The sequence below is a fragment of the Ixodes scapularis genome, unplaced genomic scaffold (genome assembly GCF_016920785.2).
Source record: "Ixodes scapularis isolate PalLabHiFi unplaced genomic scaffold, ASM1692078v2 PGA_scaffold2__306_contigs__length_199485367, whole genome shotgun sequence".
Lineage (NCBI taxonomy): Eukaryota > Metazoa > Arthropoda > Arachnida > Ixodida > Ixodidae > Ixodes > Ixodes scapularis.
The window spans coordinates 168,011,359-168,029,395 of NW_024609857.1; the positions used below are offsets into that span (position 1 = coordinate 168,011,359).

At 45.8% G+C, this 18,037-nt stretch overlaps 1 protein-coding gene across 2 annotated transcripts in view; it reads right to left on the reverse strand.

Annotated features, from left to right (window-relative positions):
• The window catches only part of LOC8039571 (mucin-2), a 231,976-nt gene that overhangs the window by 101,213 nt on the left and 112,726 nt on the right, over positions 1 to 18,037 (reverse strand). For both annotated transcript variants that reach the window (XM_029972565.4, XM_042292103.1), the window contains exon 2: positions 2,971 to 3,020. In XM_029972565.4, coding sequence (XP_029828425.2) covers positions 2,971 to 3,020 — 50 coding nt within the window. The remainder of the gene's footprint in view (positions 1 to 2,970; positions 3,021 to 18,037) is intronic.

Sequence of the window (18,037 nt, forward strand, 5' to 3'; positions counted from 1 at the left end):
GGTTAGCATATTTCACAAGGGCGGTGATTTGCTAGATATAAAGAATTATAGACCGCTTTCCATTTTTCCCCTTTTTTCTGAACTACGCAAAAAACTGTTATGCCGAAGGTTCCCCGCGCATCTTGAAACATATTCTTTAATATCAAACTCACAGTTTGGCAGTCGTAGGCACTGTCCTACTGAGATAGCATTACTGAATCAAAAACAATTTACCGTAAAGGCATTTAACTAGCGATATTTAACACTTGTCATATATTTAGATTATTTAAAGGCTTTTGATTCTATAACTCGCGATACCCTACTAGCTAAACTGTCCTTTTTCTTTGAGAAAGGGGTATAGCGTTAGCCATTTGGAAATCATACTTACTAAATAGAAATTCATTCCGTATCTTTTTATGATTGTGATTTAGGCAGGCTAGCTATAAAATCGGGAGTTCCCTAGGGCAGCACTTTGGGCTCATTGTTGTTTATTTTGTATATTAACGATATTGTTACCACCGCTCGGATATTGATCACAAGATAAATATTTATACGAATAATACAAGTTTTTTTTTTTTCTCATACCCGTGTTTGTACAACTATTTCTGCAATACAGGCAGTGCTGAGCATAATTACGGCCATAAAAACTAACAATAAATTAAAATTAAATTTTATTAAGACCAAAGTTATATTGCTAAGATTTCGTAACAAAATGGTAGATGCCCTTGCTTCTCTTGTTATAAACGAAGAGGAAATTGAGTTTGTAGATTGGATTAAAATATTGGGTGTGTTTTTCTTTCGTGATTTCAGCTGGAATGCTCCATATCGACTATTTACATACGAAGCTTTCACAGGACGTTGGCCTATTAACAAATTTAGATAGACTTCTTATTCACATCAAATTAACGATTTATAATTTGTTAATTTGTTCCCGTATTACTTACTAAACCTTTTATGGGGCACCACAACAAAAACAAATATAACTAAATTACATCTTTTACAAAACAAAAGACAGTTTCTTGCCATTGCGTGCGTTTCATTTCTTCATCCCACTGAATCCATATTTAGATACCTTAATATAAAAACCGTCCATCAAATGTATATTTTCAAGCTTTTGTCGACGTACTTTTGAGCTCTGCAGCACCACAGTGATCATTTCGACCAGTTAACTCACCTCAAACATTGCACTATTTCGCATAGCCTAAGACATAATCAGCCATGGATGATACACCCTTTCAATACTAACTACCATGATCAAACACTTGATTTTATTATGTTCACCATGCTGAGTAGTTAGGAAGAAACGGGATAAATATAGATACACTATCATATAAAGGTTCATTAAATATTATACGTTCAATGTGACGCTTATATAGGTTATTTTGCTGTGCAGCACAATCTCGTTCTTTATAGCGTTGACGTTTTTACCGTGCAACATATTGTGTTATCTGATATCATAATGCTATGCTTTACTTGTATTGAGTTTTGTTTTATCGGCATGGTTTCTTCGCGTCATACATTTTTTTTTTTAATATAAAATATCACTCTCGCGCTTTTTTTTTTTTGTAGATATCTACAGGGTATTCCACGTAACTTGAGCCAAGGTTTAAAAATATTTGGTGCATTTTAGTAAGACGAAACCAAACGAATAAGTTTGTTTATTGTTTAGAGCAAGTCAGCCTATTTGTTTTTGTATTTTGCCCAACTAACTAATTAATGAAGATAAATAATGAACTCTTGAAATATTCAATTTAGAGCTAAACTTCCAATCATAAAGATGTAGCGCCTCATCAGAAACATCCAACTCAGTGGTTTCCATCAAAAAACCTCTAGCACGGTTCGTTTTTCCGGGCCTCAAAAATAAATTTCCAAATATAAAAAAAAGCTGAATTTGTTAATAGTGCTTAGTCAAAAGTGCTCTATTCAGCATGCAAGCCTAGTTTATTTAAGCCACGGCTGACCGTGCTGCAATAAAAGATGCACATGCGCAAAGTCACACGTTTTTGTTTTTCTTATTTTATATATTGAACACGTTTTTTTTTTTTTTTGTTTTTTTCGAAGCTTATAAAAAGTTTTAAGGTTTCTTGATAAAAATCACTGAATCAGATGTTTCTGAGGAAGCTCTACAACTTTGTCATTATAACTTTTGCTGTAAATTGAATATTTTAGAAGTTAATTCATTAATCTTAATTCATTGGTTCATTGAGCATAATACAAAAATAGTCTGACTTTCTTCAAATAATGAACAAACTTATTCGGTTGATTTGGTCTTCCTAAAATGCGCCAAATTCATTTTAAACCTTGGCGGAGTTACATGGAATACGACTAATGTGTAGTTATTTTGCGATTTGGTTTTTTCCACGTATGTTAATTTGTGCTATTACTATCTGTGGGCTGGGGAGGGGTCTGGAGGCTTCGTCAAGCTGTTTTTAGTAGCTTTTTGTACCAGTCCCCTGTTTGTCATGTGACGGCAAATAAACTTGATTTGATTCCAATAAAACCATCGTGAACGAGCATGCGGACCAATGTGTCAAAAAGTGCAGCATCTAGCAATTACCGACCTGCTGACCCATCTGCGCTCAGTCCCTCTCTGAACTACGAAGTATGCTCTCCAGTCCCACACACACGCACACCAACACACGTGCGGAGAGTGGAGGGGCACACGCGGAGACGGGATCTGCATAGCCGCATTACTGAAGCAGCTCACGTGGAAGCGTTTACAGCGCATCACACTCACTGGCGCGTACGCAGACGCCAAAAACCTACGAACAAACGAGCCTAGAGGCAAGCGGAGATATATAAGCGCCAAACGAATGCAGGCAGTTTCACGAACGCACAGACCTACGAGGAGGCTGGCACGCATTGGGAACAAGAAAGACAGAGCGCGATCTGCATGCGCACAGTGCCGATAGACGGCAGCGAGGGAGGATCGACCTGCAGTTCGGAAGACAAGAGCGAGGCCGGAAGACCGACGCGAGAGAGGCGGCTTACCCTCGTGGTCGGCTCCGTCTGGCACCGGGTCCCCGCCGGCAGGAGGGCCACTGCAACGAGACACACACAGTCCAATCAGGGCTTGCACCGGGAGAAGACCGCTCGCCCGTCGCCCACGAGACAATTGTCGCCATCGAGCAGCCCCGCTTCCCATTGTTTCCTCGTCGGGGTCGTTATCCGCCCGGCAGAAGCTACGGAGGACTGCCATCGGCCTGGCACAAGTCAGAACGTGGAGCGGCAGCTGCCGAATTGCAGAAATAGCTCCTCCGTCGGTAGCATGCACGATTCGCGATCGTGCCACGGTTGCGTCCTGCTTCTACTTTCAATACGGAGGATTACCTCGTCCGCGATAATAATAGCGCCGTAGAGTAGGAAACAACGATTTCCGAATATTGCTTTCTTTCTTTTTTTTTTTTTTTCTTTTTTTCTAGTAAAGTTTTACCTTGCCACGACCCAGATGAAGTTTCGGGACGTCCCGGATACGGACCAATTATAGAGGATGTTTGATTTTAATACGGTCAATTTTTTTTTTTACAAAAAGCCACGAAAGGTACGCAATGCGGTTTGTACGGGCGAGTAATATGGCCAGGGGGATAGGGGCGTAATTCTCACAGTTTCTCAAATAATTAACTAAATGTGTCGATTAACGTTTTAATTAGGTAAAATAAAGGTATGGTTTTAATTAGAAACTTGCAGAGCCTCATCCAACAAACCACTAAATGAGTTAATGTGAAAATATTTGAAGCAGGCGGTAAGCGCGGAAGCGCGCAAACATGTCCACTTGTGCAACAGGCGACACGTCGGCGGTACAAAAATGCGGAATATTTGCATCGGCGTTTACAAACCACGCCAGAGTTCCGCCTGTTTGCACGCGTGTAAACTTCAGCCTGCTTACCGGGCTTCAAGTCTTTCCAGAATGGATGCATTTAACTTTTAGATAACGCTCGAGGAGTTTTTAATTTAAACCAAATCATTATGTTCCCGAACTAAAAATTATTAAACAAATTTTAGTTAATAGTTCGGATTATCGCGAGGATTAGCCTCTTATATTACGTTTCCTTGGCCGTATAACTCGGGCCGCATGAATGTGTCTTGCGCGACTATTTTTGATAAATCTGTTTAAATTGAAATGAAACATATTGCCGCACATTTTGCGCGTATATCGCTGATGCTGCACGTGTGACTACGAATTCCTCCTGAGGTAGGATTCGAGGCAATTTATGGGTCATTCTTCCGAAAAGTTAAACATAGGCGGGAATCACAACTTCCATGATTTTTGGCCGTCGTCATTTCTTATTCGTTGGTAGGAAAACACGGTATCGGACATCCCTGAAAACATATAGTTTAGAATGCCTCCTACGGGCAATGACGCCCATATATCTCTATCTGTTAAACTAGCGCAGAACATTCAAGCTTTGACGTAAAGGCTCGATCACCCAGTTACGCTACATTGCGTTATGTATACGTTACGTGCGCTTGCGTAGAACGTATTTCCACTGTCCCGTCAAGGTCGCGCTGAAAGTAAGCACCAACCGCTAAAGACATCCTGCAACGATTGCCGTTAGCTAGTATAGGACGGGCGGTCAGAAGCCGTGGCAGCCGAATCGGAAGGGTGGACAGAGTAGGGGGGGGGGGGGGGGGGGGCTTCACAGGGATGGTTGCAACAAACCAAAACAAACTATAAGGTTACAGCGGCGAAGGCAGCTGCAGCCGGCGTTCGATGAGTCGTCTGCGGTCACTGCAGCGCCGGAGCACACTAGCGACCCACGGGCGACCCCGGATATTGACCACGTTACAAACAAGTTTTAAATTTGTGGACAATAACTCTGAAACGCACAAACTCGTATAAATTAGTATTTACTAGTAAACTTACATTGTGTCTGCGAATATTCGAAAAAATTCCAACCAATAAGGTAGTTGAGAAAAAACAAAACTCCTTTTTTGGAGCCAACTCTCAGCCGCAGGGGACGTTGAGCATTGCAAAAGACACATCAATAAGCAAATAAATTACCACAAATATCATATTTAACTTTATTAATTACCCAAAATAAATAGCGATAGCGCGGAGAAAATCATCCACGTTTTCGCATCGTCACCCTTCCGCCTGCTGCGAGAGTAGATACAAGTAACAAGGTTTACGTCTGCCTGAAATTAACTTATCTGGGGGTTTTCGACGACGCTCATCAAGTTTCTAATCGGATGTATGTTTATATCTACTAATGCACGGTATTCCAGGCACTTCCTATCAGAGGGACTTCGCTGAAGGTGAAGCGCTATTCGGAAATTGCAAATATCGGGCCTTTGAAAACAAGCACAGAGTTGTCTGCTTTGTAAAACAGCCCAAGTCAGCGACGGTTTCAACTGTATAAAAAGAACAGTTGAGTTGCGTCCACTCAACCTGCACAGCTATTCGGCGTGCGCAGAGACCCGCACAGGGGCTTCGAGAGAGTGGCTGCATATTGTCACAACAAAATGGGCAACAGAAAATAAAGACGAACGTGTCTACAAAGAAAAACAATCGGTACATCCTCCGTCGGCGAAGAAATGACGACTCCCCCGAAACAGCGCGTTACCGCTGAACTCACACGTGCGCTACGGTCAGACATTTTCTCAACCACAGCACACAATGAAAGCCGTGAATGGACTGGAAATTTCCAGAGTGAAAACTACGATAAATGAAGGAACCGGACTGAGCGGGATTACAAGCCCGTTTCTCCGCCTGGCTAAGGCGTGCGTTGTCGACTCCGCCACGGACGCAGTGGGGATATGGCGGGGGCGTCGGTGGCTCCATTCGACGCATTCCTTCGTGTCCGGAGACGCGCGTCCCCTTCCCCGCAGGTACGAGCCGTCGCAAACCAGTTGCGCCGTCCCATGCGGTACCGCTACGAGCATGGACATGGTGCGCCTGTAGATGACTCAAGAGGCACGCCTCGTTGCATCCAGGCGCTTCGCATGCACTCCACTTATGTAAAGAGAGCTAAACTTTTCACGCAAGAGGGGGCGAGGGGAATAAGAAATAGTGAAGAAATGACGGCTAAGAGCTCGCGAGAAACACAAAGGTCTCCCGCGTGATAAATGAAAGCGAAGCTGTCACTCCGTTTTGAATGTTACAAAAATCTCGAGGAATCGTGTCTCAAACAATTGGCCATATTAAAGCACTGTATATTGAACCACTTTTCAACGTCTCGTATAGACTGCACAGAAACACTCTGAAAACGAGGCAGAGATGCTTGCAAGTATGGAAGGCCTGCACGGCCCACTGGCGTCCCTTTTGTGCCTGAGACCCAGGTGCGGCGAGGGGGCCGGGTCCTCCTGGGGGAGTGTCTGCTTCCTCGTCAAGAGATTTGGATGGGGAGTTTAAATGCACACAGTGAATAGACTAAGACAACTGGCCATATTATATATATATATATATATACTGAGTGATACAAGGAGACGCCAGGCTCTTTAAATCGACCGGAAAATTCGATTTCTTAACCTATCGCGCTACGACTTTGCGCAGCGTTGCCCACAGATGGTGCATTTATTTTTTGTAAAATTTGCAAAGAGCGACGCCACCGGTCTGCAAACAACACGGCGTCGTTTCGCACAGGAGACAAGAGATGGCGCAATAAACGCCGCCAACGAACGAGCATACGGCGCCGAGAGCCGGCGTTTTTAGCAGACAAGCTTTTCGGTTCAAAAGCGGCGCGCGTTCCGCAGGCGGCGACAGTCGCAGAAACTCAAAAACAGTCGCGGTTACAACAAGGAACTGCAGTTCCTTGTCTGCTAAAGACGCCGGCTATCAGCGTCGTATGCTCGTTCGTTGGCGGCAGTTGGCGTCGCAACCGCTTGCGCCATCTCTTCTCTCCCGTGCGAAACGGCGCCGTGTTGTTTGCAGACCGGTGGCTTCGCTGCGTTTCCATAGGAGCTAAGCATTTTTCTTTCTTTACTTTTTCCTCAGGTAAATTCCCTCTTTGCAAATTTTACAAAAAAAAAAAAAAATGCACCATCTGTGGGCAGCGCTGCACATATTCGTCGCGTGATAGGTTAAGAAACCAAATTTTGCGGTCGATTTAAAGAGTCAGGCGTCTCCTTCAATCACCCTGTAGTAGCAATGGTTTGAGCATCGCGTTCCCTCACTCCTGGTCCCTGGATGATCGGTTTCAGAATGAAACTGCTCGCTTACACGTTCCCGACGTGGATGCAAAAGGTAAGGCTCCTATATCGCTTGTATTTAGCAAAACGAAATTAACTTGCGCGCAGACGACCCAGCCTGGTACTGATGTTCTACAATGATCATCGAGATGACAGTCATTTTGATAGGAAGTAGTGCGCCTCCTATATGTTATAAAAGTTGCGAATAATGTATTTAGTTCTCGACTGTGCGTCGCGTTCAACGGATCCCAAAAAGTCTAAGACTCATCTGACGTGAATGAAAATTGTAGTGCCTTAAGACAGCTGAGTAGGGATAACCAAGCCGGTTTCAAGTAACCAGGCAACACGGGCATTCCGAGACAACGCGTAAGCTTCCTCTCGCGTCAAAGCGATCGAGCACGTGCGGTATCGTTCCGGCAGGGGTCAGAGGTACCAGGCAGAGACAGCAGCTGGTCAGCCTCTTTTGCCGAGTCGGCGGAACAACCCCGCCGCGGCCTACCGCTGCCAAAGGCCGGGCTACACCGAGAGAGCGCACCGCCAATTTACGACGGGGTTCCGGGCTGCCAGCATCGCCGGGACAGCGGCACTTTCGCTTTCGGAGGGGTTGCTACACCGCGCTCCGCAAAGCCCGCAGAGAGCGCCAAAGGGAGGGCACCTGGCGAGCTCGGTTCGCGTCGTCTTCTCTCGTGAGCGGGGTTGCACGCGTGGAGGTTGGGGACACCAGGCGGGGCGCCGTGCCTCGCCCTCAACGCGGCGCATCCGGATCCTTTCGCACCGAGGTCCTGCCCTGCAAGGAGGGACGCTTGAGGAAGCTACTTTGCGCGCGTTGGGCGTCCCCGTAGATGCAAATGCTGGCTTTTCTTGTGTACGAACTAGCCGAGGACGGAGTGTCATAGTCATTTGGAAACGAGCGAGTTTATTTTGGGGGCTTACGAGCCAAACCAACCAAGGTCACCTGGCACACCTCGGCGAAGGACTCATGATTAACTTAGACCACCCGGGGATCGTTTTTGGGGAAATAAAGAAACTTGGGTTCAGCGGAATTGTCGACGGGGATAAAGGGTGCCTTGTTGAGCACCACATTTAAGCGATCGTTTTAATCAAATAAGGATGCCTTCAAAGACCATAATGTGGTAATTTTCTACTTCTTCTCTGTACTATTCAGCCATAAATTGCATAGCACACTACTCTGTCCGAAGCTTTTCAAAATTATCTGTCCCTTTCCTCTCGCCTCCATATTGAGCACCATATTGAGGCAAGTTTCCTCTCGCCTCAATATGGTGCTCGTGTCCCTCTGAGTACCCTGTAGCTAACATCCCGTTTTCGTAAAAAAAAGTTTAACATGCTTGTATTATGTTAAAAGAAAAATATTTTAGGAAGATCCATTGGTAAGTTGTTAGGGAATGCGCTAGCTTGACCTTTAGAAACGCCACACGCATCTCCTTTGAGAAACGCTAACGCTGAGCCCCTTCACTTTTTTCTCTTTTGGCTTTCTCTTTTGCTTCTATTACTTTTGTTTCCTCTCTTTTGGCCTCGTTACAGAGTACGTGTTAACGTTTCCCAAAGGGGGGACGTGCGTGCCATTTCCAAGGGGTCATGTTAACGCAGTCCTTAACATTCCGCCAATGGGTCTTTCTGTATTCTTTTTTCTGCCCCTTTTCTGTATACTTTGCCTGTCAGAGTACGTCGGCGCCCTTGGATACGCTCAACCATAACACTCGTAGAAAGAACCACATCCATACCACTCATGTAAGGAGCCGAATCTTTATCACTCGCGAAGGAACCGCATCTATATGTTTAACTACACACACACACATCACAGCCCACGCACCGCTACTACGGAAACCCAGAGTTAAGAACAACCGGCGACGGCAGAGCGAAAACTGAGCACGCCCGCATTCCACCGCGCCGCGCCGCAATAGCTCCATGATAACAAAGCCGCAGTGCCGAATGAGATGGCGTCGTCAGAGAAGGCCAACACTGGGCGCTGATTGGACACGACGATTACGTCAACTTTCGGCTCAAACTTGACTCCAAGCCGAGCGCTGACGCAGCACTCGTTTCCAATCTGTGTCCAACGTTGACCTTCTCTGATTAAGCCATCTCATTCAGCACGACAGCATTGTTATCGATAGTTGCAACAACTCAAGAAGGTAGCGCGAGGGTAAGACGGGCCAGGGAGGAGGAAGCAGACGGAACGCTAGAGAAGAGAGGGGAAAACCTCCTCTTTCTCTTTAGCGTTCCGTCTGCTTCCTCCTCTCCGGCCCAATCTTACCCTCTCCCTCTCTTCTTGGATGCCTCATCCTCTCTGGCTCCGCGTCAGCAAGTGCGCGTGGCTTCGACGAAAACGAAAGGGTTCGTTTTGACGAAAACCCGGCGGTATCTGTCAGTTTGTCAGCACCCGGTAGAGAGGGAGAGGCCGAGGCGTGATGACGTCAGCACTTTGGACAAATGGGAGCGTCGCACTCGTCACCCTCTCTCCCCGGCGCTGACAAACGTAAGACACTGCCGGGTTTTCGTCAAGACGAGCGTTCTAAGGCTAAGGCATTAAAATAAGCGGTGATACACGTGTACATAGGTAACTTGTTCCACTCTAAACCTCTGTAGTGATCCTTTTCTGTGTTCGCCAAGCTGCAGCCCCGACGTGACTCACCCTCAGTTAATGCTCCAATTAAATAGAGAGAGATAGAGGAAGGCGGCCCGTAACAGCGGTGGCGGGCGTCGGCCGCGACAGCCGGCGCTGTCGCGTGACGTAATCAGGGTCGATCGTAGGTTTCGAACGGCCTTGTTCACACAGATTCCGTGCACCGCCCGTTGGCTTATCTCGAGCGGCCGCCGTGCAAGTCGGGCTGGTGTTCGGGTCGCAAATGACATATGAGGAGGGGGTGTACTGCATGATTAATCGGTCCACGCGCTTTTCTGCGCGTAGATAAAAACCGTTTTATCGAATGCCTTTTGGAGCGGGCTCGGAATGCTTTCTGCTATTTCGAAAAGTAGCAAAAATTATTTTTTTATTACCTGAGGTGTGAACTAAATTTCCGGCAATAAAATAAATGACACGACCAAAATTTATTTCCTTTTTTTATAATTAAGCAAATTTTGCAATTACGTTTCCTCGGGCACAACCAAAGAACGACAAATGCATGTCAGTCAGGACCAAAACACGATTCTTATCATGCGCTCTTTCTCACCCACAGACATGTGCCTGTTGCACGAGTGATCAGCCTACCCCCCCACTTCCCAGCTGCTTTCCGTCTATCTAAAATATACAGTTTTAATGACGCTCAGCAATTCACTTACTCGAACCACATGTTTATCTTGATTAAATAAAAAAAATTAACAAATTTTAATTTGTCTATTGTAATATGCCTCCTGGCAGCATAACTCACCTTCACAGACGCACGATTTATACTTTTGTGAATTTTTCTTTAGATAAATTTAATACGATTTAAATAAACACCTAAGTTGAGAATCGCAACAAATGTCATCAGGTTAGTTTCGCCCTAAATACCACGGGAGTTACCTAATGGCGTCCGTAATGGTAAAACTATAGAAATGAAACGGTTTGACTGCTAACGGGGGATCGGTGGCCGAGTGGGCCAGCGCACGCCAGCTCGGAGCACTTGGAGCGAAAACTAGCGCCGCAGAACCCATGGGATCCTGGGTTCAATCCCCACCCCTGTCCGTTTCGATCTGGATGAACATCGTACCGGCGTGCGGTCGTGTATCACTAGTGCGTGGTGCACGTTAAAGATCCCAGGCTAGCGGTTGTACCACACTGGCTCAATTGCTCATCTACAGTGAGTGACTCGTCGCAACTCATGGCTGACCAACTACACGCTGCATGAATATCCACACAACCCCAATTATTATTATTTCGACGGCTAACTACGTAGCAATATCACGATTCTCCGGACTGTCGATTTATTTACGGGACGATCGAGAGTTAGGGTGAAGTGAGGCACCTCAGACACAAATGGCAGAGCGAGATACTAAAAGAGGACGGTTGCATATACACTTGTTGAGGCACGAAATTTACAAAACGCAGACGTACAGACGCGAAACCACTTTTTCAAGGGCTCCAGACTTGTTTCTTTGGGGAACACGAGAAGAGGCGGACACAAAAGAGCGTCGTGAACGCACTCGGACGATGAGTTGGCGCTGCTATTGGTTCTACGGCCGCTCTGACCCGAAAACAGGCGAAGAACGGCAAGCCCGAGCAGCAGGTGTGAACTTTCAGACGTGGCGGGCGGGGGAGGGCGCCCGCGGCGATCGCATTCGAGACCGCAAAACGGCGCGTCACGCTCGCGAATAGAGCAGACAGACAGCCGCACTCACTGAACGTCTCGGCGAGAACAATGCGAGCAGCGAGGAAAGCCGGCGAGGGTTCGGCCGAATGGCGAGACATTCCTCCGCCGGTTTCTCTGGCGACGCTCAGCTGAAGCAGTGGCCCCCGAATCCCAACCACGAACTCGTCGGACAAGGCCGGCCGCTCGGCGCGTGCCGGCTGCCGCACTCGGAGCACGGCGGGCAAGGGACGTCGACGAGGCTCGCCATTCGGGGCCTCTCTGGTTGCTCGGAGCGAGTAAGATGTCCAGCTACAGTCCAGCGTGTTGAATGGAGGACCAAAGGTTCCCGTATATCAGCCTGCCCTCAACTGGGGCAGAGCAGTACGACCGCTACGCCGAGCTCTTTTACGTGCAGCACGCAAAATACTCGACCTGTTCGAACATCGATATTTTAACAAAAAACGGTTCCTCTCTTACTTTCTCTCGCAGCACTTCCTCAGTAATATATTAGCGTCTTCGGTTATCATCTGAGGACTACAGGCATTGCCGAACACTGAGTCCCCGTTCCAAAGCAGCGCTCTGGACCAGATGCCAATTAATCAGAGCCTGCCGATATATTATTCTAAACGTTCCAATCCATATTTGTCCCCTTTCAATTGGAAAATAGCGGCCGGCGAAGCACAAGAATACATAGAAAGACGGTAGCTGGTCAACTAACTCCATATTAAAACCCACAAACTCGGGGCAAATAAAAAAAATACGAAAAACAAAACGGACAAGCACACAGACTATCTCAAAACGCAGCTACTAACTTTACTTCACGTCGTGGAATAAACTGGAGTATTTTGGATGTTGGATACCTTTCTTTTTGCCGTTGAAAATAAACACCTACTTTTTTATGTTGTTTCTTTTTACGGCACGTTGTATTTTGACGCTTACTCCGTACACTTTTCGCCAAGCTCATATACAAAACCAGCTACGATTATAGTCAATGCTGTTGGGAGAGTTGGTGCCTTTGAAAACATGGTTCCGCTTATAGACACGGACAATAAATATTAATTGGGGTTATGAAGATATTTATGCAGCGTGTAATTGGTCAGCCATTAAAGTTGCGACGAGTCACTCGCTGTAGATGAGCAATTTAGCCAGTGCAGTACAACCACTAGCTTGCGGTCTTTAACGTGCACCACGCAGTAGTGATACACGACCGCACGCCGGTACGATGCTCATCCAGATCGAAACGGGCAGGTGTAAGAAATCGCATAGAGCGTTGTCTCCTCTTCCCTCTTGTCCGTGTCTGCAATCGCAGCCATGTTTTAAAATATTAGAGTCAAAGCCTCCCGGAATGTTTCTGGTGGTAATACCAAGTCTGACTTTGATCATATACAGTGCAATCCACTTATACCAATACCGCTTATCACGATGTAATACTTATAACGATTAGTTTCTAGAAAGACATGCGTTTTTTTTTCTTAAGTTGGGTCTGTGTGCGAATAAGCCACATAGCGCGATGAAATATCTTAGGCATGCCACATACAACAATCATAAAATTGCTAATTAAAAAAAGAACGAAAAAAAATCTGGCAACAAATAAATCTAACAATAGCAAGAACCGCCGAGCAAACGACAGCTAACTTGCCACGCGCGTATGCCATACGGAAGCGTAATGAAATTCTCCGCGAGATGTCGCTATGTGCGACCTGAAGCCGACCGATATCGTCATCATCGGTGGCAGTGGTCACATTTTAGGAATGGGGCGACAAAATGGACGCAGTGAAAACGCAAGTCTCGGCAGATTCGGTGGAGTTGAGACAAGGCATACTGAAACATTCGCGTCAAGGTTTAAAGAGCCTCGTTCAAATCTATGAGCTCTTCCCGTGCGTCGCCGTTCACGAAGGCGGCCGGAGCGACGGCATTGTCGGCGACCGAATTTATGACAATGTCAACGGCATGATCTCTGCCATCGTCGATAATCATCTGGCTCCAATTTGCGTTCAGGGTGTTTTCCTCGCAATACGGTTACTTATTGATCCACAACATGCGAGAAGACTGCGGGCGGCACACGCGTAGACACAGGATACGTAGCGAGTAAGAATCGCGTACAAAGCGTGAATTTTCTGCCTTTTACGCACAGTTTATTCAACACTTGTTCGTATAAACTACTAAATAAAAAAGATGTTGATTTTAAAGCTGATATGGGGTGGTGTGATCGGTATGTTGCATTGCTGAGTGACTTGCTCCGTCCTGCAAATATGGGGCATTATTTCGGGCACTTTTCGAGGCCAAAACAGATACGATGATCGGTTATAATGGTTGAATAGTCAGGTTTTCTCATTATTGTTATAAGGGGACTGCACTGTAAGAATAACTGCGTCTTAATTATCCCGTTTAGTCTTAGTTCCTAGACACATTTTATCGGATTAAAAAAAAAAGGACATCACGAATAGGATTCTTACGAAGACGTTGCTAAGCCTGTCCTCACTTTGACGACAATTACACCTTATACAGAGCCGGGAGCTAAGAGTCGAAACCAGAGGCGATAGTAGAATCTGACTTGTTCAAACAACCACAGAGAGATTTTATAGGTGACAGCGCGTACTACCGAGAACGATAGAAGCGGGAACTTTCCGCCATGCTTTCTTGGCGCACTCTCAAGTGTTTCAGGACGGTCCAGGTATGGGCAAATACATACAAATATGTATCGAAATACAAATACAAGATACTTCGTCAAAAATGTATTTAATTACAAATCTAATTACATTTGCAAAAAAGCATTTAAGTACAAGATACAAATACAACCAAATGTATTTGGTCTCCTCAAAATACTTTTCCAAATACATTCCTCAAAATTTGCGTCAGCAATCTCAGGGCACCTGCAACGGGTTTCTGGGTATCCCATTTTAATTTTGCATCGCACACTCGGGAGTTAGTGTGCGAGGCTCTAGTAACGTAATAGAAATATAATCACAGAAAAAAATGTAATCAGCTTGGACGTAATAGGTTAAAAAAGTACAGAGCTTCAAGCAGCTTTTTTTTGTCGATTACATTTTGGTATAGACCAACAAAGAACCGAGCCGATCAAGACGCGCAGCACCAGCTAGAGAATTTTTTATTGTTGCAACTCGCACCAGTTACGGAAATCTGGACGACCCGCGCATTTAGACTGTTCCATGCGAAAATATGGATGGAAATCAGGATGGAAAGCATCAAAAGTTGTCACAGGCACTTATTTAGCCAGTCTGCCTGTGAACGTTGATTTCGTCACTATTCTTGTCCTGGACTAGCACCGCAATCACAAAGTCACTAAACGCTTGTGCTTGATTGAGAAACATTGCATTCGGTGCAGAACGTAGCTTTCTTCCTGCTCTAGACAGTGCCTTTAAAACAAAGCCGGAGGAGAAAAAGAAAAAAGCCCCATGGCCGAATAAAGGATGGAGACTATATCTTACGACCACATGCATAAACACAAGAATTGTCGTAACAATAAATTTGAGGGATGTATTTTCGCCCACAAAATTGTACTTAATTACAATTGTATTTGAGATACCCACATTTTGGTATTTAAATACACATGTCAAATACATTACCCAATTTGTAATTAAATACAAATGCAAAATACACAAACTATTTGAAATACGTATTTCAAATACTTGTATTTGAAATACTGCCCATCCCTGGGACGGTCTAATTGATACCAGGGACGGAACTTGAAGTTCATGATCCAGCCTCTGAATTACTTGACAAATAACGAGGCGATTGACGTGGTACGGACCGCAGTTCTAGGAAAATGCCGCATCAAGAGTTTTTACGCACCTGGAGTGGAGCCCAGCAGACAATATGAGATGCAACACCCGGCCTTTTACTGCGTCTGTAATTCTCGCATATGTTCCACATGTCGATTTACCCTAGAGTTCAAAGAATGGGACCTAAGCTTCGCGTTTCATCAAAGAGTTTGTAATGGAGCTTTTTTAGAAGCCGGCAGTACACCAAAGAAAGGAAGGCCTGTGGCAGATCATGCTGTCTGCGAGATAACAGTGTTGGATTGAAAGTCAGAGCCTCGGTGTGCACACAACTTGTCCCAACGCACCGAAGGACGTGAAGACACGGCCCCTGGCAAAGTGCAGATGTTGAATGAAACCCGAAAGGGGTCTCGCGACGTCGAGACAAGGGGGGATCGGGTGCCCGTTGCGACACTGAGCGGGCCTCCCAATTAGCGTGCCTCCGACAAAGACGTCGACCAGCAGCTGTGCACCGCGCGTCCCTCGAGCAAGGTCCGAGTGTCTTTGAAGCGCTCCAGTGTCCTCGACGCTACCTACGAACGCGCGGCCATCGAAGACGCTGGAGTGACGATAGCGTGCACTTAATCGGAATTGTCCCGTGCGCCCTCGATGAAAAACTGAATCATCGTCCCCGACTGGAGAATGTCCTTCTGAGACCTTTGATCTGGAACACGGTATCGAATGCTTGGAAGACACGCCACGTTTGGCCGTGGGCAGCTCACCAGTCCCCGACGTTGAACGCTAAGGGCGCCGCCCGCCCGGTAAACATTCTAGCGTTTGCCCAGGCTGTCGCTCTGCAGGAAAAATGCGTGCACTTGCGATTCAATCGATCAATCGAGGTTGCACCGGTGTTCCTTCGGCGCTTGCCCTCGCCGAGCGAGTTCTGCACTCGAAAATGACGGGGTCTTGCGCTGCCACTTGAGGCAGTTCGGAAGGCTTTTAGAAAAGGTTGCCAGTCCCATTCACGTACGACAAGGGTGATCGTTAGGTGAAAACTAGGAAGTCGCGTAGCGGCTGTGATTAGATTAGTTTTTTTTTTTTCTTCTTCCTATTTTCCTCTGCGGATATCGGCACTATTAAATATATGCAGTATTGGCTTCGCACGCATACAAGGACAAACCACTGTTTTCAATCTCTCATAAAAGTTTACTAACCCACTATCATTACACACAGCTTGTTCTCGACACATTTACAGAAGTTATAATTAGTTGTGGAAGGAAAAAGAAAGTATTGAATAGAATTACACCGTTCTCGTGCCGAGCAAAATTCACAGATCAAGCACTAAAGGCCATGGAGATTAGAGAGTTTTAGCAGAATATTCCGATGACTTCGACAAGGATACCCGATACTCCGCCGCCGCCTTTGCGCCTACTATGTATCGTTATCGGGGGTACCGAAGGTGTCGGAAGGATATACTGAAACTCTATATTAAGACGGAAGCAGGACTACTCTCAAAGTCATGCTTGCCGCGAAAGATGCATAATCCATCTGGGGCAGCACAGATCAAGGCAAGCACAAGGTCGAGAAAGAGGAACGTCTCCCACATTCCACAGAAGTCTCGCTGTCACCGTTGATCAGTCGGTCGAGGCTTGTCCAACAAACACACCACAATATTTCCATGGACTCCAACGAAGGCAGCGGCCGTTGCCAACCAGTCGGCATAGACGCATTCCGGCCGTTCACGACGAAAATCCCACGGCCACGACTGCAACGCACGAAAAGCAGAAAACTATAGAGCGCAATTCGGAAAACGCTGACTTACGCGGCCCCCTATCCACTGCAGTGTTGTACGGAACGGCGTTCCAAGGAACGGCGTTCCTGGAACGCGTTCCTTTTAGGAGGAACGACTTAAGGAACGCCGCCGTTCCAATTGGCATCGGTGGAACTGGAACGGGAACGCGTTACATTCTTACTGGAACGGAAAAAGGAACGGCGTTCCTTTTTTTGTCCAGTGGGGTAATTTTTATTTTATTTAAAACAGGAAAATTTTGACAGTACAAAAACAATATCTTTACGAAGTGCAGGATCTCGTTAACTTTTTGGCTGCTAATCTTATGGATAATTTTGTGTGGTCCTCGCTTGCATATAGTTTTGGGTGCAGGAGAGCTGGTGGACATTGATTCTTTTTTGAGTGCCCGAAACTGCGACTCAAAAAGCAAAACTTTTAGTCGTAGGAAAAGACAAAGGGGGTCATTTCAAACTCGGCTACTTTTTTTTTTTGGTTTCACGAATCCTCATATACCAACACCCAGAAATCTAGGGCCAACTACAGCCATTTCTGAACTTCCCTAACGAGACCTACAGTTACAAGATCACAGGTTGCCAGACATGTAACGCACCCTGTATCCCGAACATTGGTCACTTAAAAAAATACACAAAAGATAACCTTTATGTCTTCTCTTGTCCCCCACCTTCAAACTGAACAACAAATCCAACCTTCACAAAGAAGTATTTGTAGTTGTCAAGACAGACCTTCAAAAATCCCTACCCTCTCCTCGACTTGCTCGTCTTGCGGACAGCAACATCGAGAAGCAACTGTTGTGAAGTTCTAACAAGAGACATTGTTAAATTGAAACGTTCGAAGTTGTTGTATAACGCTCGTGCAATGTGGTTACATTTGGCTCGTCTCAATCGTCCACTACAAACATTAACATGGTTAAAAGCTGAGATTTTTAACTTGAATATATCAACAAATAAAACCCTGCTTCCGCTTGTTTTCTTCTTCTGGTGCCCTTCCATCGAGACATACAAACTCGTATTGTATATTGCATATTGACGGGATAGATAAAAAAGAAAACAATCTTTGCTTGATTTAACTAAATATGGTAATTAGCAAAATACAAATGTAACGTATATGTATCG